General features: G+C 38.1%; 1 protein-coding gene across 5 annotated transcripts in view; it reads left to right on the forward strand.

Annotated features, from left to right (window-relative positions):
• Positions 1-23,354, forward strand: part of USP47 (ubiquitin specific peptidase 47) — a 50,304-nt gene that overhangs the window by 21,245 nt on the left and 5,705 nt on the right. For 4 of the 5 annotated variants that reach the window (XM_040066113.1, XM_040066117.2, XM_040066114.2 and 1 more), the window contains 18 exons: positions 596-692; positions 1,197-1,342; positions 2,133-2,212; positions 2,975-3,124; positions 9,163-9,258; positions 9,349-9,501; positions 10,850-11,017; positions 12,724-12,855; positions 13,562-13,638; positions 13,950-14,005; positions 14,520-14,632; positions 15,514-15,618; positions 16,636-16,843; positions 17,239-17,354; positions 18,261-18,380; positions 19,589-20,372; positions 22,017-22,192; positions 22,353-22,433. In XM_040066113.1, the coding sequence (XP_039922047.1) occupies positions 596-692; positions 1,197-1,342; positions 2,133-2,212; positions 2,975-3,124; positions 9,163-9,258; positions 9,349-9,501; positions 10,850-11,017; positions 12,724-12,855; positions 13,562-13,638; positions 13,950-14,005; positions 14,520-14,632; positions 15,514-15,618; positions 16,636-16,843; positions 17,239-17,354; positions 18,261-18,380; positions 19,589-20,372; positions 22,017-22,192; positions 22,353-22,433 (2,858 nt within the window). The remainder of the gene's footprint in view (positions 1-595; positions 693-1,196; positions 1,343-2,132; positions 2,213-2,974; positions 3,125-9,162; positions 9,259-9,348; positions 9,502-10,849; positions 11,018-12,723; positions 12,856-13,561; positions 13,639-13,949; positions 14,006-14,519; positions 14,633-15,513; positions 15,619-16,635; positions 16,844-17,238; positions 17,355-18,260; positions 18,381-19,588; positions 20,373-22,016; positions 22,193-22,352; positions 22,434-23,354) is intronic. The other variant, XM_040066116.2, reaches the window with a different exon arrangement.

A 23,354-nucleotide genomic window follows, 5' to 3' on the forward strand; every position in this document is an offset into this window, starting at 1 on the left:
ATTACAGCTTAGATTTATATAAGTGAATAATTTAATTTTCAGCTAGTAAAAATGACAGCAGTGTTTTAGTAGTTCAGTTAGTTTTTTAATTAGTTATTTAAGAGGGAAGCATTTAGAATAGAAGTGTTTTGTGGGCACTTGAGATTTATTTTTTATCTTCAATTTGAAGACAATTAATAAAACCAGTTCAGATATGAATTATATTAACGTCAAGCAGTAAGTAAGCTGATACATAATGGTTTCTTAGAAAATTCTAGTTTATTCCGTAAAATATTTAAATCTGCTATTAAAGTATATATAGCTACCTACATCCCCATTGGTGTAGTATTCAGCATTAAATACTACTTTTTATTGTGATCAAAAAACCAGCTTCACGTCATTCAGGAGAATTATTTTTGTTATATAAACTGTTACTCTGTTGCTTTCAGAAATTATAACATTCCCTCCATTTATAGTGTAAATAACGATAAATAATAACAGACGAATGCGGTTCTTAAACACTGTCACAGAATTGTTTTCTTGTCAAGTGTTTTAACTCTTGAAGTTATTTGCCATCTTTTGCATTATTTCCATCTCATTATTCTCATATTTTTAGGTTATGTGGGGCTGGTAAATCAAGCAATGACTTGCTACTTGAACAGCCTTCTGCAAACACTTTTCATGACTCCTGAATTTAGAAATGCATTGTATAAGTGAGTATATAGAATCAAAAACTTCTTGAATTTGTGCTGGTTCATATTGGTAGGACACCTTTTGGAATTTCATTTGTCAAAATTTCCTTGTTTGGATACTGGAAATCATAATGGAAGTCAAGCTGGATAGACTTCTAGATCGTATCTGCTCAAAAGCTTCAGCTCATCAGTAAAATATTAGTTACTGGTTGTGGCATGCACGAGCTTTTTAAAGAATCTTGAAAACATCAAAATTACAATTAAATTTGATGCTAAGTGCAGTTCATGTCTGTACAGTGAATGGCTTCAAAATTTTCATTTGCTTTTATGTTTATACATTTGAAGAGTATCACTGCCATTTACTGCAGAAATGGAAAGCAACTGCATTTGGGTTCTTCCAAGAAACAGAGCTGCAGTTAACCTGTGATGTGGCAGACCTGAAATGTAGTAAATACTGATTTAATGCCTTTTCGAGTAACGTTTTCAAAGCCATTTTATTTGTGAAATATCTTGTATTACAAATAGGTGGGAATTTGAGGAGTCTGAAGAGGATCCTGAGAGGAGTATCCCCTACCAGCTTCAAAGACTGTTTGTTTTACTGCAGACCAGCAAAAAAAGGGCAATTGAAACAACAGATGTTACACGGAGTTTTGGATGGGACAGTAGTGAAGGTAATGTGCAGCTGTTGAACCGCTGTGGTTTGCTTCAGCTGCTGCCTGCTGGGGGCTACACTCCTGCCTATGGGGGAAAATACAAGAATAATTAAGAGTAATTAATAGAATCAACTTTTTCAATGGGAACAAAATAGCTTACATGGATAACTTTGTTGTGGGGCATGTCTGACTGTTAAAGAAATGGCCTCTGTTAAAGTAAAAAACATTTAATTTTTGTAATTAAACTGTCATTACGCATGTTAATTGTTTCTAAGAAAGTAATTCTTTATAGGAAACTTGATTCTGTTTTTAATCACAGATGTCAAATGCTCATGCTGCTTTTATGGAGTTACCCATTTTAATTTCTACTTCAAATCAAGCACATTGTGTGCCATTTTTACACTTGCGTGGTGTAATTTTGCTCCATAACCTGTTGATTTTTCCATTATCACATATTGATAAGGAGTTGGAAGTTGGGTTTTGGAGAATCAACACGAAGTGGGACAGAAATCAGAAGCAGTTTGTTTTATCCCAGTATACATTGGCAGTTGTGTATTTTTCACATAATCTTGCTTGTGTACACAATTCCTGTTTATACATAAGCATTGTGAGCAAGCTGTCTGCTTATTTTTCTGAATTACATTGAGAGGCAGCTGCCTGTGGAATTGAACACTGGCCCAGTAGTGAATAATGTAGGTACACATTTAAACTAATGATTAGTTTTTTAGGAGGCATTCTCAGGGTACAGCCAGTTTTGGGACTAATAACATCTCCTGTTTTAACTAATAATAGTTTCAATTTCTAACAGCATGGCAGCAGCATGATGTGCAGGAGCTTTGTAGAGTCATGTTTGATGCTTTGGAGCAGAAATGGAAGCAAACGGAGCAGGTAAGCCTGGAAAAACTGTCCTCCTTCAGCGGTGTAGTATTGTGGGGGTTTGATGGGTTTTCTAATGATTGTAAAAATAATTTACAGATTTTAAATACCAGCTTATTGAAAATCTGCGGTGGTTTTCTTGTTTGACGCAATAGTTAAGCTAGTGCGACTTTCAAGAGTGCGTTGCATCTGTTTTCCTCCCCCACTTAAAAGTGGAATATTCTGCACTCTGGATACTCAGTCTTTGTTTGAAACACAGAAAGTGATTGTGTAACTCCCACAATAACTTCCTTGCTGTCAGTATTTATTAGTCTTTGTTGTGGCCTCTTGAAGTTCAAGTTCTCCCTTAATGCAGGAGAAAGTTAGGAATGTATTCATGGCACAGGATACATTCTGATAAGTGCCCACCTTCTTGCAGGCCAGTTTTGGTAAATAGGGGTAATTGGTAAATTCTCTGGAGACACAGGACAGGACTGCAGGGTCACTCTGTTAACGATGTCTGCCAGCTCAGGCTTGTTTTAGAACTTCAGTTTGGTGCTTTTGTAGTCGCTTAAGACATGACTATAAAGGACACTGAAGCTTATGTAAGGTGATTTGAGAAGCTCGTTTGATACATGTTTTGGGCAGGGGAAAATAAGAAATCAGGAGATCTGGGGAATGGTATTTTAAATGTGTAGCCATGCAATTAAGACTTAGTTGACAAAAAGATACTTTCTTGTAAAACTAAAGAAATACGGTATTGGTCATTTTTTAAAATGACCTGTTTTGTTTCAGGCTGATCTTATAAATCAACTGTACCAAGGCAAACTGAAGGACTATGTGAGGTGCCTAGAGTGTGGCTATGAAGGCTGGAGAATCGACACGTACCTGGATATCCCTCTGGTCATCCGGCCCTATGGCTCCAGCCAGGCGTTTGCTAGCGTGGTGTGTACTATTATGGTCCTAATAGTGCATCCATACACACATAGAATACATAATGCCCCAGTGGTAGAATTGGTTCCCTGGTAAGTATCATCCTAGATACTCCATCTTGGGGTGTTCGTCTTTGTGCAGTGAACCAGCTAGCAAGTTCTAGAAGATTTTTCTTTTTTTTTTGGCTTTTTGGTTTATTTTTTGTTTTGGTTTTTTTTTTCTTTTGCCCTTCAATGAGTCCTACTGGTGCATGTATAAGGGGAGGGGAAATGCAACTTTAATGCCTTAGGGCTGCAGTAATCAATTATTTTCTTCCTGATAAAATCTTCAGCATTTACTTGAGAGATTTTTATGAGATCACAAAGTTTTATTTGGGTCGGTCTTTTTATTGGCGCATCTGCTAAATTTTCATAGTGTTATCAAAAGTCTTAGTGAAAGAACAGAGCATTGACATAAAATTTTTACTTTCATTGCCATGTTGTTGCTGTGCCTTTTAAAGATCACTTCTTAAATACCATATCCTTTTAATAAGCAATTTGATCACGATTCAAAAATCCTGTTCTGCATCAATGTTCATGGTCTCTTTTGCTCCAGCTTTACGGATGCTGGCGAGCATAACTATTGCTTAGTAAATCTGTGGAAGTTCTTTTGTTTGAGTTCTTCCACCCCCTGAAAAAAAAATATTACAAAATGTGAAATTCCATAGTATACTACGGATGGAGTTGTGAGAAAGAATAAATCAAACAAGTCTTTCAGTAAAGGTTGTTTTAAACAAAGACTTGTGTAATTAGCTTGTTTATTATATATTAAGTATTTTTCCTTTTGTATTTAGTGTGCTGGCAATATTTTTAAAGAACTAATAGTCCATAATTCTTAACAGTAATTCTGTTAAGAATTGTTAGAATTAATTTAAACTGCAGTATAGCTTCAAAGTACTTCATATTTTGAAACTTTAAACACCAGTCTTGAGAGGTAGTAAAAGGTGAGGGACATTGATCTTGGGAAAAGGATTCAAGTTAGTAACATCCTTTGAATTCTTTTTAAGATCGCATTAAAATTTCCTGAAACTGTCCAGCTCATTGAAGCTGTCTTAATACAGATTGATATTTTATACGGATGGCTTCCCTTTTCACCTTTTAACCTTGATTTCTAGCAGTATTCCCTGAACCAAATTTTATTTGTTGTAATTTTTATTCAATAATTAGATTTTTATGATCTGTTAAAAGTAATGAAAACTATTCAGTTCATGTAGTTTAATTCTGCATTTAACAGTGCATTGCTCATGTGTCTCAAACGGAAATTTTTTTTCTTTAGTGGATAAGTCTATAAAGCAATGCTAAAAAAAGACTTTATTCATAAAAACAGAAAACTTGAATGAATAATGACTTAAATATCAGATTACTTTTAATAGTATTTGATATTTTTCTTTTCAGTCAGCATTTACTGGGTTACTACATTGAGGAAAATAGTTTTAAGATTTTTGTTACACAAACTTACGTGGTTGAAACTTGTACTGGTGCTTCAATTTTTGAGCTTTTTCAATCCCTACTCTGATTACATTCAGTTGATTCTCCTCCCTGCATATATATGATCAATAGCAGATGTAATTTTTACTTCTGTAGTCTTCAGCAGTGGGGAGATATGGAGGATACTTGCTTTTGGAGAAGGGAAAAATCGCCTGTTTCTAAATGGAATTCTCTGAAGGTAGTATCCTCCATTGATCCATAGATGGTGTGATTTCGTAGGCATAGGTAAAAGGGTCTGAGAGCTCAAAAACTTCACACATGCGCTAATAGGGCTTATGGAAGGGAATGTAAAACTTTTTAGACCTTGCTAGTCAGCTCCTGAGGGAACTTGCAGCAGGCGACACAACCCAAGATAGGGGATCTAAGGAGGATACTACCTTCAAAGAACTCTAGTTAGAGGTAAGTGATTTTCCATTTCTTTCCAATAAGAGAGAATGGATGGATGAGCCTTAAGTAAGGTTAATCTGTAGAATGCCATTTAAAGAGCATTATCCCACTGTTTGACATTGTGTACTACCAAAGAAATGCAGATGCTTGAAATGTTGCGTTAATTGGTGTGTGTATTACTTCTCAATACTTGGGGATGTTGAGGAACCAGGAAGGATAGTGTTATGCTTGCTTTATTTCCTACTGTGTGAACGAATTCTGAAATTCTTCAGTGTGGTCTTAAGGTTTGCATTTGGAGTTTTTCTGATTCCCCACCCAATCCCCCAACTCCATGTAGCATAGCTGCAAACTCACTAGGGTAGCTCTGGGGCACTGAGATGTTGTCGTTGTACTGATAAGTTCATAAGTACTTGTTCAGAAACTCAAGATGGTTTCTGAACAAGTATTTATGTAATCTGCATTGTTCAAGGGTATGGTATGAAAAACCCCCTGTATCAGGCTTTTCTTGAAGTCAGTAGAAATCCAGGCACAAAAACATTTGGCTTACTTCAGGGAGGTAAACAGGAGCAACAATTCGCATTCTGATTTTTGTTGGTACTAGTGTCTTTTGTATATATGCCTGAATTTAACAGCACTAGGCATAAGCTGAAATGTTTTGCAGTAAAAAAAAAAAAAAATTTGCTGGATGAATAGCAGAGAGAAAGGAAGATGCAACTAGGAACTAGCAGTGATGCTGATTATATTACTAGAATACAGTGAGAGTTGATTTGTAACACCAGAAAACTAATAATGATCCAAGTATTCTGGAGGCGTGGCAAATACAGTTGTGTTTTGTTAAATGTTGTTAGTTTTCAACACCTTTTGTACCATAGCTTTTCTTTCGACAGTGTAAATATGTGTACAAGTAGTCCTTCTTAGGGCAGAAATTAATTTGAACTTTATGTGAACTTACTTTGTGGTGTCCTTGCCAAATTGTTGAAGGCAGAATATAGATGATGTGGTAATTCCATTTTGTTTTTAAAGCTAGATCACTAACAAGGTCTTGTATTTTTCACTGAGCTCTTTGAACACAGGAAAACTGATGAGCTCTGAAAACCTGAGACAGCAGTTAGTTTCTAGCTTTTTCCAAGAGCTGTTTTGCCTAAATGCCATTTAATGGATAAGTTTTCATAAAGGCCCTACTGCTCCTATTCAGAGGTTTTACAAATTTACACATTTACGAATGCTTGCAGTATAAACTGCAAACCTGTCAAATTACTGACTAGATCATAATGTGTTTTTGTGGAGGGAAGGTTCTCTGCAGTGCCTCTCTTGAGCCAGACAATAATTAGGTTGAATTGTTACAGCATTTTAGAAATCTCAGAATATTAAAAAAACTGGATACGCTCAGAGCTTGGCTGGACAAGGCTCTGAGCAGTATGCTTGAAGTTGAACCTGATTTGAGCAAGGGATTAAGGATCAGATGATCTCCAGAAAGTGTTTTCAGCCTGCATTGTTCTTTTGATTCTTGGAACTAGAGAGAAATTTAAATAGCTTTTGTCATCCTGATATGTCCCTTGATCGCTTACGCTTTATTTTGAAGTGTGTGTAGGGGATTTTGGAAATGCTCAGTAACTCCAAGGGTAGGTCACAGCTGCCCCTTTGAAGGTAACTCCTGACGTACCGCTGGCTTCTGATGGTGCTGCAGGGCAGGGGCTGTGTGCTGTGGTAGGCTGTGCAGCTTGGCAGCTTTGTCCCTGCTTTTGCTGAGCAAACTGTCAGAGCAGAGAGCAGCGAACTGCGCTAGAATAGGAATTGTAGTAAGAAACCTCCTCATCAGCAGAACTAACCTTGGTGTAAAGATTGTGTAGGAGGCAAAAGAGTCAGCCAGGGGAACGGCAATGGTCATTATCAAAGGGTTGAAAAATACATGGCTTGTAAATGGAGGTCCCAGGAGCTTCGATCAGGCCTTTCAAAGCACAGCTCACTGTGTGTGGTAAGCAGTGAAACCTCAAGAGTGATGTCATAATGCTTCATTGCCTTCTCAGGGGTCTAAAGCATCATCACTTCTTGCCTTACATAAAAATTTGTAGGGTGTTTCCATGTTAAATTGCACATCACATGAGTCTACATAAGCATTGCACAATCATTTATGTCCCATCCCTCATGTATTCCCATTTATATTCATGTTGATACATAAGCTGCAACTTTTTTCTTACACTTGAAATACATGTTTCTTGCCTTAACTGGCATTTGGCTCACAAGAGAGGGTTCTGTCACTGTGATTATGATGTCATTATGTGATGTTTTCTGATTCATGTTTTCTGTGTTGGCTATTAACATTTTTGCTTTCACTGAAATAGTTCTGAATAATAGTCAAAATACAGCAATGCATTTTTTCTGTTTTCCTTTTAAGCAGGTTCTAACTTGTTTAGTCTTTTTTCTTACATTTTAGAACGAGTTTCCTCACATTTCAGTACATAATCTTGCTAAACATTGGCTGTCTGTGGCCCTGGAGTAAAAAGCAACTCAGCCTCTGTAGCACTTAGGAAGAAAAGACATAGACAGCAGTTCAGTTCAGACTCTAAAAGGTTTTCACCTGTCTGGAGAGTCTCTGCCCAAGAGCTGTGATTTCAGGGCTGTTCGAAGGCCTTTTGGGCTGGCTCAAAAAAATGGGAAATTGAGATGACTGCCTTCACTGTACAGTTGTTCTCTGGAGTTTTGCAGGTCTTTCATTTGTGAGTAATTGTCACCTGGAATAGAGTCCTTTTTTAAAAAAAGTCCTTTCTCCTAGAACAGCAACAGAGCTTTTGTAAAATAATTGCTCTGTTCCTGCTGCTTGCCTCCGTTCTTGGAAAGAAAGAAGGGAGAAGGGAGTAATGGGGGGTTTTTGTGAAGAACTTGGCATATCCTTGATTTGTTCCCAAAGCGGGATTTGCCAAACAACACAATTTAGATAGCAGTCTTAAGTTCTTTGCCAGCCATGTTATGACTGCTGAATTCACTTTGCCCAGTTAAGCCTCTTCTTACTTACTCAGATTTCAGGGGAACAGCCACAGCTCACAGATGATGATTTGAAAAACCTTGTTGCAGGTTGTATTTGTTTTTGCCTCCATGGGTGGACAGAGAACTTCTTGCTTCCACTTGAAGTCATAAACCCGGAGCCTGTTGGCTTGCAAGCTAACTGGGTTATAGGTTTTAACTCTGAAAATCTCTGGGTAAAATTTGTCAGTAAACCTGTCTCAATATTCGTAGTGAATTCTGTTTGAACAAGTTTGTTCTCAAATATTGCTGGAAATTGTGTTAGGGAGAGGAATAATGATCAATTTGGTTGTATTTTGAATATTGTTGGCTGTAGTGAGGAGCAGAGTAGAAATTATTGAAGTCCTGGGTGTAAGCATTAGTTACAGAAGTTTTGGGGTTTTTTGAACTACCCCGAATGAGGCAGCTGTCAGAAGACAAAATTCCAGTTATTGCTTAGTTGCCTCATAAGTTTTATATAGGAAACTACTTCTGTCTTTACAGGAGATGGCCATCTCTGATTCTCACTCCTTTAGGAGCAAAACTCAAATACTCTTCCTTCTGTCCTTTCCCCAGCTTTCATTTAAAAATAGGATCAACAAATGTAGTTTCCTAAGACCCTGGATAGAACAGGATTAAGGCTATCTTCATGCAGAGCTTTGAGAAACTGAATTACATTTTTTTTTCTGCCACTTCCTCTTTCCCCCTCTAAATATCAGATTGGCTCTCTTGAGAAAAACTCCTTTAGAAACACAGAAAAACCTTCTCAAAATTCTGTGAGAACAAGGACAAGGCAGGGTTTAAAAATAAGCTCATTTTCACAGCAGATGACTCCAGAGACATGACTAAATGTGATGTGCAAGGTAACAGGAGTAAACGTAACTATTAAACCAAAGACAACTGGGATTCATCAAGTACTGAATGAGATACAATTAATTGTGATTTTACTGTTTACCTCGGGCTGAGTAGAAAGGTTGATTTCTGGTCATGTTTACCTCAATATTGTGCAAAGTTTGTCAGTCAAATTTTGGTGGTAGATTGAAATGAAGTATTTGTATGTGTTTGCAATCTCATTGTAAATTTAGACCTGCATCGTAAACACTCTTTAAAAATGGGGTAACATGTTTTTATTCTTAGGAAGAAGCACTGCATGCTTTCATTCAGCCTGAGATCCTTGATGGCCCAAATCAGTACTTTTGTGAGCGATGTAAGAAGAAATGCGATGCAAGGAAGGTAAAGACTGGTCCAATGATTTGCAAAAATGACTTCTAATAAATACCAATCCTGCTAACTGGGGCATAATCTTGTCCTTGTTTCATTTAGGGTCTGCGGTTCTTGCACTTTCCATACCTGCTGACATTACAGCTGAAGAGATTTGACTTTGATTACACCACAATGCACAGAATTAAACTCAATGATCGCATGACTTTTCCAGAGGAGTTGGACATGAGTGTCTTTATTGATGTTGAAGATGAGGTAAAGCGTTTAGGTTTCAGAGAAAAGCATTTAACTTCCGTCAAGTTTCTCATTAAGAAAATCAAAATTCCAGTCTTACTAACCCATTTTAACAACATTATTTGTGTACACAAAATGTTCTTTAGCCATGCTAGTGCTGTAACTTGAAGATTTTAAATCTGTCCATATGGATATATATATTTTTTTAATATTGCAAACAAAACATCTTCTCTGTAGTTGGGGTTCCTACTTCCAATAAAGAAGCTGTTTCAGATTTCTTACATCTTCACTCGGCAGATTTAAAGACATGAGTCTCAGGGCTTCTACATATATACTGCAATTCCAGAATGGAAGATTTGTCTGAATCATGTTGGTATTAAGAGGTGATGTAAAGTTTCAAAACTCTGAATACTGAAGTTAGCCCAGAAATCGTTAGTAATGAATTCCTTCCCTCTGATTCACCATGTAGTGTATACTCTAGAAATAAGATTTTCAATTTTTTTTTTTTTCCCATCAATCTTCAGGCTTTTTACTTTTTGGGTTTTGACCAAAATTCGTGTTGTGCAGTTACATCCACCAAGAAGTATTTACTGTGCATTTTGCATTGAAGACCAGAGTAACTCCTCTAATTTCATTCCTGAAAACATTTGTTGGCTTGCACTGGTATAAGAGAAATACTGCCTGGATGTGCATATGGAGAGGCTTTTCTGGCTCTACAAACCCTTGTCTTAGGAAGGATGCTATGCAGGCACTTCGATACCTCTCAAAGTGTCACTGGGCAGGGGGCATAAATGACAATGAAAATTGATCTGGGAGAATAGAATTCAGATAAAAATAACAACTGTCACAAAATCAAAACAATTATCCAGAGGCAAGAGGATCAGGTAAGAGTTGACTACGCTGAGTGAGCTGCATTCACAGTGTTGGTGACGCCATGCTGTTAAGCTAACAGAACACTAAACAGTCTTACAGTAATTGAAATGGCAAAAAAAGTCTTTGTGATTGAAAATATCTTCAGTCAGTTCTGATTAACAGGGCCATGGTACAACAGATTTGTTGTTTGGTATCAGACTTGCAGGTACTGAACTGAGGTAGCTAGTGCATGGAATAGGCTAATAACAAATGTAATCTTTCCAAGTCTGAAAGGTGCTAATTCCCCTTCAGTTGCGCACAGAGCCCAGGAATGCTGAAGAAGTGGACTGAAGACACCAACAGAAACAAGTCTGTTCTTAGTGCTGAATTACAGAGTTTTTTTGAGGAATTTAATTGTTTCATAGAGTGGATTTTTTAATTTCACAGACACTATTATTTCTTGTCCCATGTAACTTTTAATGTTGTATAATGTTAGTGCGTGTGTCTTATTTTTAAGAAGTCTCCTCAGACTGAGAGTTGCACTGATAGTGGAGCTGAAAATGAAGGCAGTTGTCACAGTGATCAGATGAGCAATGATTTTTCGAATGATGATGGAGTTGATGAAGGAATCTGCCTTGAAAGCAATAGTGCAGCAGAGAGGATCTCTAAAGCTGGCAGTGAAAAGGTATGAGAACACTGGGGTGTTAGAAGGGTGGGCAGGAGGCTGGAAGGAGGGGCACAGCTGGCAAGGCTGACCTGGATTCACCACCAGGATATTCCATGCCAGATTCCCTGCTGTGCACCATCATGCTCAGCAGGAAAAACTGGGGACTTTCCAAACTTGCTGGTGCTCAGAGACTGGCTGGGCATTGGTCTGCTTGTGGGGATGCTGAGTTATGCCTTTGCATCTCTGCACTATTAATTTTTTTGTGTGTTTCCTTTATTTATCAAACTGTCTTTGTCACTTTTGCTCTTCTGATTTTCTTCACCATCCCACTTGAGGGGAGTAGGTGACTGACTGGCTGGAGGAGTGCTTTGCTCTTAGCCAGGGTCAACCCACCACAAATGTAAATGATAAAAATATGATTAATTCTGACATTGGAGGTGAGACGAGAGGTCGGGAATGTGTGAGTTTATTTAAATTTTCAAAAATTGACATTACAACAAAGGAAAGAATCCAACTGATTTGGAGGTCACCTGAGAATAAAAGTATTCCCAGCTTGTCAGACTGAGAATTTCCAGTAACTTGTTTTGGCAGCAGACCCTCAAGCTGAAGACCTGTTTTGCCTTGTGAGCAGTGTTTTTACTTGTGGCCAGCTGTCAAAGGCCTACCAGATTTAGCTGCAAAAGCATTTTGCAGGTCAGTAGGAGAAGACTGGGAAGTTTTGATCAGTGGTATAGATGAAGCCAGTTGTCTAAATGTTAAATATTCCTTCAGTCATCTAATACAAAGCAATTAAATAGGAGGTCAGTCAAGGATAGCAGCCATCTGTGGGCATCAGGGTTGGTAGAGATCACTGATAAACTTGGGTGAGTTTTCATCAAAAATCTTGAACTTTATAGTAATGTCTACAATGTGTACTTCATGTACAGTGAACTCAGCTGAAATTAGTCCAGTAGCTTTCATTCAGCCTTATTAGGAAGCTGTTTGGCTTCAGCTGGTATTTTCATAAAGTAACACTTTCAAAGGCTTACTTGCATGTTAATCTCCACATCTGGCCCTGTTTGTATTTACCTTGAACCCTTTGAGAGGGGTTTTTGGTATATGTTATGAATACTGTCAGTCTTAGTTGGACATGATAAAAAAATTAATTCCAGTCACTTGACTGGAGCAGGACCAGAATATTTTAATGTGTCTGTAATGCAAGTGGGATGTCCAAGTATTGACAGTAGCTTTGCCCAGTTATTTCATACTACTTGTTCTCAAGGAAAACAAGCTGTCAAGCCAAGCTTTTTGATTTGGATATCTTAATAATGGATGTGGGATACGCTGAGAACATACATTGTTTCTTCTACATAATCTAGAGATATCCTTGTGGCACTTGTGAGTCAGTATGGTTCAGTTTTATTTTTTGATTTATACGCAGCACTGAAGGCAGTGCCCTGTGTTTGCATCCATTTATTCACGAAAAAAAGTGTATTACAGCAAGTGTGGAGAAGGGTGATAGCAAATAGACCCAAGCTTTGTAGCTACAAACTCCTTTGTAAAGTTAAGCATAGCAGAGCTCTGGTTTTGTTCATAGCCTATTGCATTAATTAATATCTATTACACAAATCCACTCTTTGCATCCAACTACTTACATACCTGGGTTTGTGTCCTTGTTTTAAAAATTAACATTGTTTAGCTTTTCTCCACTGGGTACATATAACACCTTTTTCTTCTCTCCACAGAGTTCTTTACTTTATGAGCTCTTTTCTGTCATGGTTCATTCTGGAAGTGCTGCTGGTGGCCATTATTATGCCTGTATAAAATCTTTTAGTGATGATCAGTGGTACAGCTTTAATGATCAGCATGTTAGCAAGGTAAAAATAGTATTTTTAGTTATGTTTTCTACTCGTAAACGGACCAATAAGTTTTTGTTTTGTGGTTTTCCACTTAACTGCCTATAAAACCAGCTTCATTTTATGTATTTCAAGTATTTCCTTGATTTCAACCTCTCATCCGTATGTCCTGCCATATACATATGTTTCACTCATTAGTTTAACTCATGTCTAGGGCTTTGGAGTTTATTTATTTATCTATGTATTTTTGTGTGTTGGGGAAAGCAATGTTTCTCCTTGGCAGTGATGGTGGGATGGTTCCTAAAGAAGCCTTTATTCATGTACAGACCAGGCTGGATTTAGAATTTTGCCTTCTGTACATTGTGAAGAACATTTCTCGCTTAGGGAAGTGTTTGTAGATCTGTTACAGCGCAGACTGTGCTGTTAAACCTGTCCAGCTGATGGAGGTGTTCCAGCTATCATCCATAGGTACTATGGCAATCAGGAATCTCTTCTTCTCTAAGAAGTTCCTACTTGAAAAACCAAAAACATATGTTTGCATTCATAGTAAAATGGAGAAGCAAATCACTTTGAAATTGTTTTTGGAAGTCAGCAAATAAGCAGAAATATTTTTAAAATTGGAATTATTAATATAGTGTGTTGTGTAATGCCATGTTTCCTAGTAAGAATAAATGCATCTCGATTAGTGCAAGTTTCTCAAATAATCATTACATTGATTTTCTGTTAGATAACTCAGGAAGATATTAAGAAAACGTATGGAGGATCTTCTGGAAGCAGAGGCTATTATTCCAGTGCTTTTGCTAGGTTAGTAGTACTGTAATGTTACTTTTCTTTCTGGTAGTGTTTTAGTGTAATCAAGTGAATGGCCAAGGTGCACGTGCCTAACGTGTTACCTTAAAATTAATAGCAGACGCTTCATGTAGTTGTGAGAACTACCCTGACTGCTGTTTCAGATCATTAAAATAATGTGATACTTATTTTGGAAAATATTTCTTGGTTAGTGTATTACTTAGATATGACATAGCTCCTTACTGAAACATAAAGAAACCAGAGCAGCTTCTGAAGCCAGTATTGTCTCCTGAGTGGTAAATTCAGCTGTCGCTCTCTTCCCCCAGTTCCACAAATGCTTACATGCTGATATACAGACTGAAAGATCCAACAAGAAATGCAAGTAAGTTAGACGGTTGTATTTGCAAAAGTTGGGGCTTTTTTAAAACTTAAGTGTTGTATGTTGAGGTTTTGTTTCTTGTTATGAAACAATGTCAAAGTACACTGATTTGCATGAAGTGCAATGTTTATTTTATCACAGTATTGATGATAGCTTGTGACTTTTACTGTCAACTGATTCACTTTCTAGAAGAGTTTTTGCATTTATTGTAAAAACAGGATCAAGTGCAGCCATCAGCTTTAGTGTATTTCTTCACTACACAAAGCTTTGTGTACTGGTACTGGAATCTTTTGCTACTATCACTTTCTTTTGTTGTTGATAGCATAAGTAAGGGGAATAAGAGGCTGACTTTCAGTTTAATTTAAATAATGAAAAAGAGAACAGGGCATGGTATAGTGGGAAATTTGAAAAAACAAAAGGCAAGAAAGATAACTCAATTATACCTGTAATGCCTAAAGGGTTGCCTGCTGTGGAAAAACTGTATTTTTTTAAACTATTGCTTTGTTTTTACTGGCAGAGTTTCTTGAAGCACATGAATATCCAGAGCACATTAAACAATTGGTTCAGAAAGAGAGAGAATTAGAAGAACAAGAAAAGAGGCAACGTGAAATTGAACGCAACACGTGCAAGGTTAGGATTTCTGCTGGACTGAGTAACAGTACATTGCTAGTGGGAAATGTTTCTACAGTAAACAGTGGTTTTTACTACAATACAAGGACTCCTTTGTGATAAATGTTTGCACTAACAATTCTTTTAAATTAATTGCACACCTGTCAGAAACCTTTACATAGTGCAGGCATTTGTTAGAGGTATTCACCAGACATTTTTGTTGAATTCATGTATTGCATGTGGGTTTGAATTGGTATTAAAACCAAACCAAAACTAGTTGATCGGGCATCACTTATTTTCAGCAAAATTACTTCTAAAGAATGTGTAATGCTGCACATTGTGTTTTGTACTGTTAAATCTTTCCCTATTGTAACCCTTGACTTTGTGCAATGGTGTTTCTTAAACCAGCTCTAAATAGTTTGGCAGAAAGAGCAGAATTTTTTCCAACCCTAGATTCAATAGTAACAAACAAAAATAGGACCTCAGTGCCTTACGAGCATGGAAGTCAGCTGCTCTATCTATGAATCAAGTGATTGTTTTATGAGGAAGTTCTCTCATTGCAAAATGTGTAACTCTCTGTGTGAAAAAGGAATTTCACATTCGTTGTTCACTTGTGCATTTTGCTTTGGAGCCTTCGCTCACTGCCTGTGGCTACAAGATGTTCTGGTTATAGAAGCTGTACCCTAGCTGGGAGAAAGAATCAGATACAGACTTATGCATTGTGTGCCTTGACATTTTCTGTCTGCAGTTGTGTAACCAGCTGAAAGGAAACCATCCCACATCTGAAGCAGAGCTAAAGGTGTATTTCATATTAGTTTGCGTGAATATAGGGTTTTCAACTTAAACTGAAAGATGTTTGAAAATTACTTCATGATCATTTTTCTTCCTTTTGTGTTTCATAGATTAAATTATTCTGCATGCATCCTACAAAACAAATAATGATGGAGAACAAATTGGAAGTTCATAAGGACAGAACACTGAAGGAAGCTGTGGAAATAGCTTACAAGGTATGCCATGCATAATAGGAAAGTTAAATTGTTTGATGTAGTGTTTTCTGCTGTGTGTCTTCAGATTTTAAATTTATAATACCCTGGGGGAGTGTTTGAGAGGGGCTTGGCTGTGAGGTTTCTGGGGCTGGTTCTTGGCAAGTTCTGTATGATGGTGTATTTTTGTTCTGGGGTTTTTTTTAAAGGTGTTCTAATTTGCTGTTATTGACTAAGTTTTCTGCCAGTAGCCATCAGCTGATTGCTTGTTGGGGTGATGGAGCCTGCCCTTGAAAAAGGCAGTATGATCTGGCATGCCCTTATTTTAAAAACAGACAGTGAGAGCTGCTCTCAGACTCACCATGGCCTCAGCAAATTGAAAGAATTCTGAACATTTTTATTTGTGTGGCAGTAAAAACCTTGTAGTAGCTGTGTAATAACAGAGTTCTTGAGAATCTTCCTGGGTAGCTAATTCAGTAACAGGAGTGAATACCAAGGCATCTTTTGATCTCTGCCTTCCACAAGCAGGTGGGAGCTGAAGACATCAATTCTTGCTCACCTACTTGTACTCTTTGGTTCTTGCTATATATGTTTTACGCTGGGAGAGAACCATCAAGGCTCTTCCAGGTTTGGGATGTTCTAACATCTCCTTGAGATGTACAGAGAGTAATTAGTGGATGCGACTCCCTCAGGCCTCTAAGATGCCACCTGGTATAAGTGACAGGCAATGTATTCCTCTGAAAATACTTCTGGGACCTGTCTTCAAGTGCCTGTGTACCTACTTTTCAAAATACATACTTTTCAAAATTCCTTCTTTTCTGCATTTTCATGCAGGCTCCTATTTGAATTTGGAAACATGTATATATACTGCTTGTGGAAAAAATATCTATGATGTGTTTTCTAAAACCACATTGACTGTTGTGAATTCCAGGGATTCCTGGATGTACACACAGTGAGGTATTTCTAGCTGGCAAGTTAAGAACTAAGCTCAGAACTAAGCTGTTGCTAATGTTTGGGGGGTTTTGTGTGTGCACATTGCAGCTTATGGATTTAGAAGAGGCTGTTCCCTTGGACTGCTGTCGCCTTGTCAAATATGATGAGTTCCATGACTACTTGGAGCGCTCGTACGAAGGAGAGGAGGATACCCCCATGGGTTTGTTACTCGGAGGGGTCAAGTCAACCTACATGTTTGACTTACTGTTGGAAACAAGAAGGCCTGACCAAATTTTCCAATGCTATAAGCCTGGTGGTAAGATATATATGCTTTTAGTTTATCCTTGTCTGTGTTGTATGATGGCACAAGCACAGAGCAGCCTCAGTATGAGGTGTTGAAAGAAGAAAACCTAAATTTTACAGTCAATATTCAGAACTACGTAATGTGCTGTGCTACTGACTTGCTTCTAGTTGAAGCAGGTCTAAGGTCTACTAAAATTTGTCAGACTGGTAGCTTTTTTCTTTTTGGCATTAAATTTGATTGGAAAATGTAATTCTGGAATTGGACTGCTTTTCGAGTTCTTACTGTTTGTATTTAATGCAACCCCTTAATTATTACATCAGACAAGCATACGTGTGGGTTTTTTGCTTGTTGAATTTTCTCATTGTATGTATGTGTCTTTGTTTTCTTTTTTTTTATTCTCCATGCAGAGGTCATGGTAAAAGTTCATGTAGTTGACCTGAAGACTGAATCTGTTGCTCCTCCAATAAGTGTGAGAGCTTATTTGAATCAAACAGTTTCAGAGTTTAAACAGCTGATTTCAAAGGTAATGTGCAGTCCTTAAGGTCTTGTATTAAGGAGTTTTCATTCATTGTGACTGTGAAATGTGTCATAATTTACATACCTAAAATGAGAGCCTGCACTTTTTGCAGATCATGCTGTGAATCCTGTCCAGGAGGGTTCACTTAGACTCTGCAGTTGAGTTTGTCCACCTGCTCACTCCTGCTGAAAGCAGCAGGGTGCTGCTTGCTTCCATCCAGATTTAGCATCTGGATCTGAGAGTCCAGTTGGTGACAGAACTAGTGAACTGTTACCATACAGCTGAACCAAAGTGTAACTTCCCCCCCCAGCTTTAGGATTTGAAACCTAACATCCAAAGCTGTCCATCTCTCCTTTTTGTCCCAGCAGCCACTTGTTACTAAGATGCAAATTGATTTTTACATGGTTTTAAACCAAGGGGCGTTACTGCTTCCACTGCATTGGAAGATGGAGATTGCGTTTGCTCATTTCTATGTAAAATAATTCAGTGGTTGGTGTAACTTCATGATATTTGTTATAAAATATGATTCCAGCAATTTGAGTTCAATCTAACTCATAATTGAGTGAACACTGTGCAAAACCTGTTGTTCGAGAATATTTTTAATTTTCACTTGGTTCATACATTAAAGATCATTGTCATTAATGATTTTCCAGTTCTCTGCAAAGCCAGGCCATTTTATGCATTTGACTTTTTGGAAAAACTGACATTTGCTGCGTATTAAAGGCTGGAGGAAAGGGCACTGGGACTGAACAGGTTTGGGTGGTTTCCACCCGTGTTCTCTTTGGCAGTTTGGAAGTTGATAGGCAAACCTGCTCCTTTCCCTGTGAATAATCCCAGAAATGAAACACTTTTTTTCAGTGTTGAAGGTATGTGTGATGCACATGTTGTCTTCCTGTCCATGTCCTGTTTTAGGCCACGCACCTGCCTGCTGAAACCATGCGGGTGGTGTTGGAGCGGTGCTACAACGACCTGCGTCTGCTGAACGTGTCCAGCAAAACACTGAAAGCTGAAGGCTTTTTTAGGAGCAACAAGGTACATTCTCTGGTTTTTAAATTGTTCATTCCTTGTGTTTGTCTTCATCTGTTGTGTTGTAGAAGGCTTGGAAGTATGTATGGAATTGATAATGGGTAGCCATCACATATTTTGCTCTGCAGTGTGTGGGGTTTCTGTGCTCAGCACAGTGGTGCTGGTGAATACTCTAGGCTATGTATGAAACCAAGTGTACATGGGAGGGAGTGTACTGAGAGTCAGACACCTGGTGTCACTCTGGGTCAGATGATGCTGAGCTAAACAGCCTTATGATGAATGGGTACAATTCAAGCATTCTTAGGGAGCAAAGATTGATATATTTCTATGAACCCTGCTGGATGTGTTTGCTAAGCCAGCTGAGCTGTACCTGCTCTCAGTATTAAACTTACTAAAAAACATATATCAAAACTAAAAGCAAGTTTTTGGTGGGCTTCCATCTTAAATTCAGTAGTTTTCACTATGAAGATTCCCCCTGGACAATTTACATTATTTTTTCAAAAAGGACTTCTACTAAGTATTTCCAATAATAATTGTGTAATGCATTCAGAAAAAGAATAACTTAATACTCAATTAACTTCGACGTTTTAAATGCATACATTGCCCATTTTTACTACAGTAGAAATAGCACATCTTTTAGCACATTTTGCACATCCTCTGCCTCTGACTTAAAGCTCAATGTTAAATCTTGCTGGAGAAAGATTAAGGAAGGCTTTGGCTCACAGTTGAGCAGAACAATGGCACCGAGTTGTTATTCGGTTACTTAGAGGCCTTTCACAATCACTGTCGCTACAACAGGGAGCCCTTTGAGAAAGGGAAGAGAGACACTTAATTTGCACTACTGCTTGCACATGTATACATTTAAAACTTCAACGCTGTACTAGAAAATAAAGACAGTCTGCTGCAGTGGTGGGGTCATTGCTACCACAACAGTGCTATGCACAGGTGAAGGGTGCACACGGAGTGATTTATGAATCCACTTCTGAATGTGTTTACTGCAGATGGTCAGTCTGCTTACATTTCACTCCAGCCTTAACAGGGAAAACCAGGAAAAGGGAAATCATTATTATACTGCAGACTCCTCAGTCTGTCTTTTTTCTAAGCATTTTGATAAACATTTTGATAAAAGGTGTTTCTTGATGGCATTATTTCTAATGTGTGCTCCACCCTGTGTTTGCCATCAAATTTATTTAAAACAACACTTTTCTGTTCAGGTGTTTGTTGAAAGCTCAGAGTCCTTGGACCGTCATGTGACCTACACAGACTCTCAGCTGTGGAAGCTTCTGGATCGCCACGCAAACACCATCAGACTGTACGTTTCATTGCCAGAGCAAGCTCCTGGATCCCAGCTCAGAAGGGCACTTTATCAGAAGTCTAGTGGGGCTGCAGGCAACTTGGATGAGCCTTGTGAAAGAGTAAAAGGACCTGTAGGTAATATGAAATCTGTAGAGGCTATTTTGGAAGAAAGCACGGAAAAACTTAAAAGCTTGTCCCTGCAGCAACAGCAGCAGCAGGAGGGAGATAACGGAGACAGCAGCAAAAGCACAGAAGCCAGTGATTTTGAAAACATTGAGTCACCTTTAAATGAAATAGACTCTTCAGCATCAGCAGAAAACAGAGAACTTGACAACCAAATTCAGATTTCTGATCCAGAGAATCTGCAGTCCGAGGAGCGGTCGGACTCGGATGTCAATAACGACAGGAGTACGAGCTCAGTGGACAGCGACATCCTCAGCTCCAGCCACAGCAGTGACACTTTGTGCAACGTGGACAATGCCCCCCTGCCCCTGGCTAACGGACTGGATTCGCACAGCATCACCAGTAGCAGGCGATCAAAAGCCAATCAGGGCAAGAAGGAGACCTGGGACACGGCAGAAGAGGATTCAGGAACAGACAGTGAATACGATGAAAGTGGCAAGAGCAGAGGAGAAGCACAGTATATGTACTTTAAATCAGAACCCTACGCTGCAGAGGAGGGTTCAGGAGAAGGGCAGAAATGTATGTATTCTTTTCTAAGCGCCTTAAAATAATTCTGTGGGGTTTACTGTTTAATTCATATGCTGTGTTAAAAAAGTCTAATGGCAGTATTGAAGAAGTTGATTATAATGTCAAAGCTAATGGAAGTGCAGACAGGATGTGATGTTCAGCAAAAATCTAGCCTAATTTTGATCTTGTAATAAGTGATTACATATTTGAAAAGTGTCTTGCTCTTCTAAGAAAATTAACATCTGCTTACATGTATTGATAGTGTTTCCTGGAGAACAAGCTGAGTTGTCTTCCAGTGAAAGGATCATAGTTGCATCTCCTGCTGCTGATTCACCTGTTTCAGGATGCATTTACTTAATGTGGTTAAAACAGCATATTTCTGTTACCATTCAGACTAACAAACCTGAAAAGTCGTAGTCATTTGACTATAACGAAAAGTCAAATATACTTAAATATTGACTATTTAATTCACTAACTGCAATACAGTGGTACCATGAGGCATATGGCTGACGTGAAAGTGTCCAAACAAGTTCAGTGTAAGAGCCTAAGTGATATATAGTTGTCATAAAAATAATTTCAGTAATGCTCTGTACCTGCATGTGCTTTATAACTAACAGAATAATAATTAAAAAATAGTAGGATGTAAGATAAATATTTTAAAAGGCAAAGGCTTTCACGTCAATCTAGAAACTCTAATTGTAATAAGTAATAGATAAAGAAGAATTTTGCACGGAGAAATTGATTTGCATCTACTAAGGCTTTGATAAACTTACTCCTTTAGTTTGGAATGGTCTTTGGGACTAATTCTGAACTGCTTTCATTTTTCCTTGTTTTATTTTGGTAGGTCTAGCTGGATTCAGGAATTATTTGTTTGCAGTAATTTAGATGTTAATAATCCACTGTGTAAATGGTTATTGTGAGGGGAAAGCTTCTATTTCTTTTTAGTATAATTCAAGTAATTTATTTGTTCACTTCAGTATTCTGAATAGTTTATTCTAGAGTGTCACGACATTGTATAATCACAACATTGTTTGTAGTGTTAGTACAAATTGCATGTATTAAGAAGCACAATTTCTAAAGATAAACTATTCCCTTTACTTTCCAGAATTTCATGTTACTACAGTTTTTCCTTAATTACGACATTATTCCATGAAAAAGTCCCTTAATCTGGATTTGAGCTTGTCTTGTGATACTCTGTGGCTTTCCAGAACATGGAATTAACTTTTGTAATGCTGAAAGCCAGGAAGGAAAAGAGAAGGGGTTGGATGGCCTGTGTCTGGCCAGCTCCAGCACCAAATCACTTACCTCTCCCTTGAGGCAGGGAAAGCTGTAGGAGCATTATCTGCAATTGCTCCATGGAGTTCTGTTTGTTTTCTTTCTAAACAGACAAGGTACTGAATGCAAACCAGGGCAGTTTGGAACTGCTGTGTCCCCCAGAAATACCTGCCCATAAACACTTAAATACAGCAAAGCTTTTAAAGGTTATGATAACATCATTAGATAAAATGTAAATGTAGCCATTAACCACAATTCAGGCTTTTCAGTACTGTTCTGCTGCAAGTGCTAACTCTGAACATATGGAAATTGTATGTGAGAGTGCTTTTCAATTTTGGTAGCAAGGTGTTTCATACCGTTTTTATCTTTATTTTTGCTTAGGGCTGATGGTGCACGTTGATAAAAGAATTACGCTGTCTGCCTTCAAGCAACACTTGGAGCCTTTTGTTGGAGTTCCGTCTTCTCACTTCAAAGTCTTTAGAGTCTATGCCAGCAATCAAGAGTTTGAGAGTGTTCGGCTGAATGAGACCCTTTCGTCATTCTCTGATGACAATAAGGTTATTTAGAAGTTCTTTTGAATCATTGAAAGTATATTGGTGCAGTGTAGATAAAGTTAATTTTCAACAGGTGAAAAAATTATTTTGGTCTTGGTAGCGCGTTAAAAATACAGTTCTGATTTTGATACCAGTTCTAACAGGTATTCCTTTTGCATTCTAGATAACTATTAGACTTGGAAGAGCCCTTAAGAAGGGTGAATACAGAGTTAAAGTCTATCAGCTCTTGATAAATGAGCCTGAGGTAAGGCATTGAATGTTTCAATACTGATTCATGAAAATATTAAAATGTACCTTGACCAAGGTTTTGCTTTAAAATCTTGGGAAAAAATGAAACTCCTTCTTTTCTTCACATTTCCCTGCAAGTTTTTCTGGATTTAGAAAGGGAGTTTGAGATGATTTCTGATCCAAGTATGCAATTGGAATGCAATTTACACTATCTCTCAAGTGTCTTTATTTCTGTAGCTAAATGGAGGACTAGTGAATTGTTTCTTTGTTTCCCTTAAATGCATGACAGTCACCTCTCATTCTCTCCAGAGAAGAAACTGTGTTTGCTCGCCGCTGTGGTTTTCAGTGATGCTGACCTGATGTCATTCATCCCATTCATGTGCTGCAGATAATGCTTGTCAGGGGAGTTATCTGGGTAATGGTCCTCTCTGCATAAGGCAAGCCTGAAACAAAAGTGCCTCTCTTGCAGTAAAGCAGCTCCTAAGCTTCTTACATCTTCTGGGACATGAAAGATACAGAAGTGGTCATATAGTCTGTAGGCTGGATACATTGCAGTCTTTAGAAGTTGACTTTGTTTGCACTTTATTTTTTGGACAAAACTGCAGAACATGTATTAATAATAGATGAGGGACTAAGCTGAACTGCTAAAGCAGGGAATAAGATAAATTTAAAGGCAACTTCTTTGGAGTCATGGAGTTGTGTCTGATCCACGAAAGGCAAGAGTTTTTATGATGGTGTGTCTTACTTAATTTGAAAGCTCCTTTGCCATTGTGTGCAATGTAAATATAATGGTAGCAGTTAGCAGCACAGCACAGGCAGTATTTCTGCCCAGGCAGTCAGAGGGTTGGAGTGCCCTGCCAAAGGGCTGCTGCTACACAAATTAGTTACTCCCCATTTTAATGAATTCACTGCCTGCCTTGTTAATGAGAAACCTTCT

This window comes from Hirundo rustica, chromosome 6, assembly GCF_015227805.2.
Source record: "Hirundo rustica isolate bHirRus1 chromosome 6, bHirRus1.pri.v3, whole genome shotgun sequence".
NCBI classification, from domain to species: domain Eukaryota; kingdom Metazoa; phylum Chordata; class Aves; order Passeriformes; family Hirundinidae; genus Hirundo; species Hirundo rustica.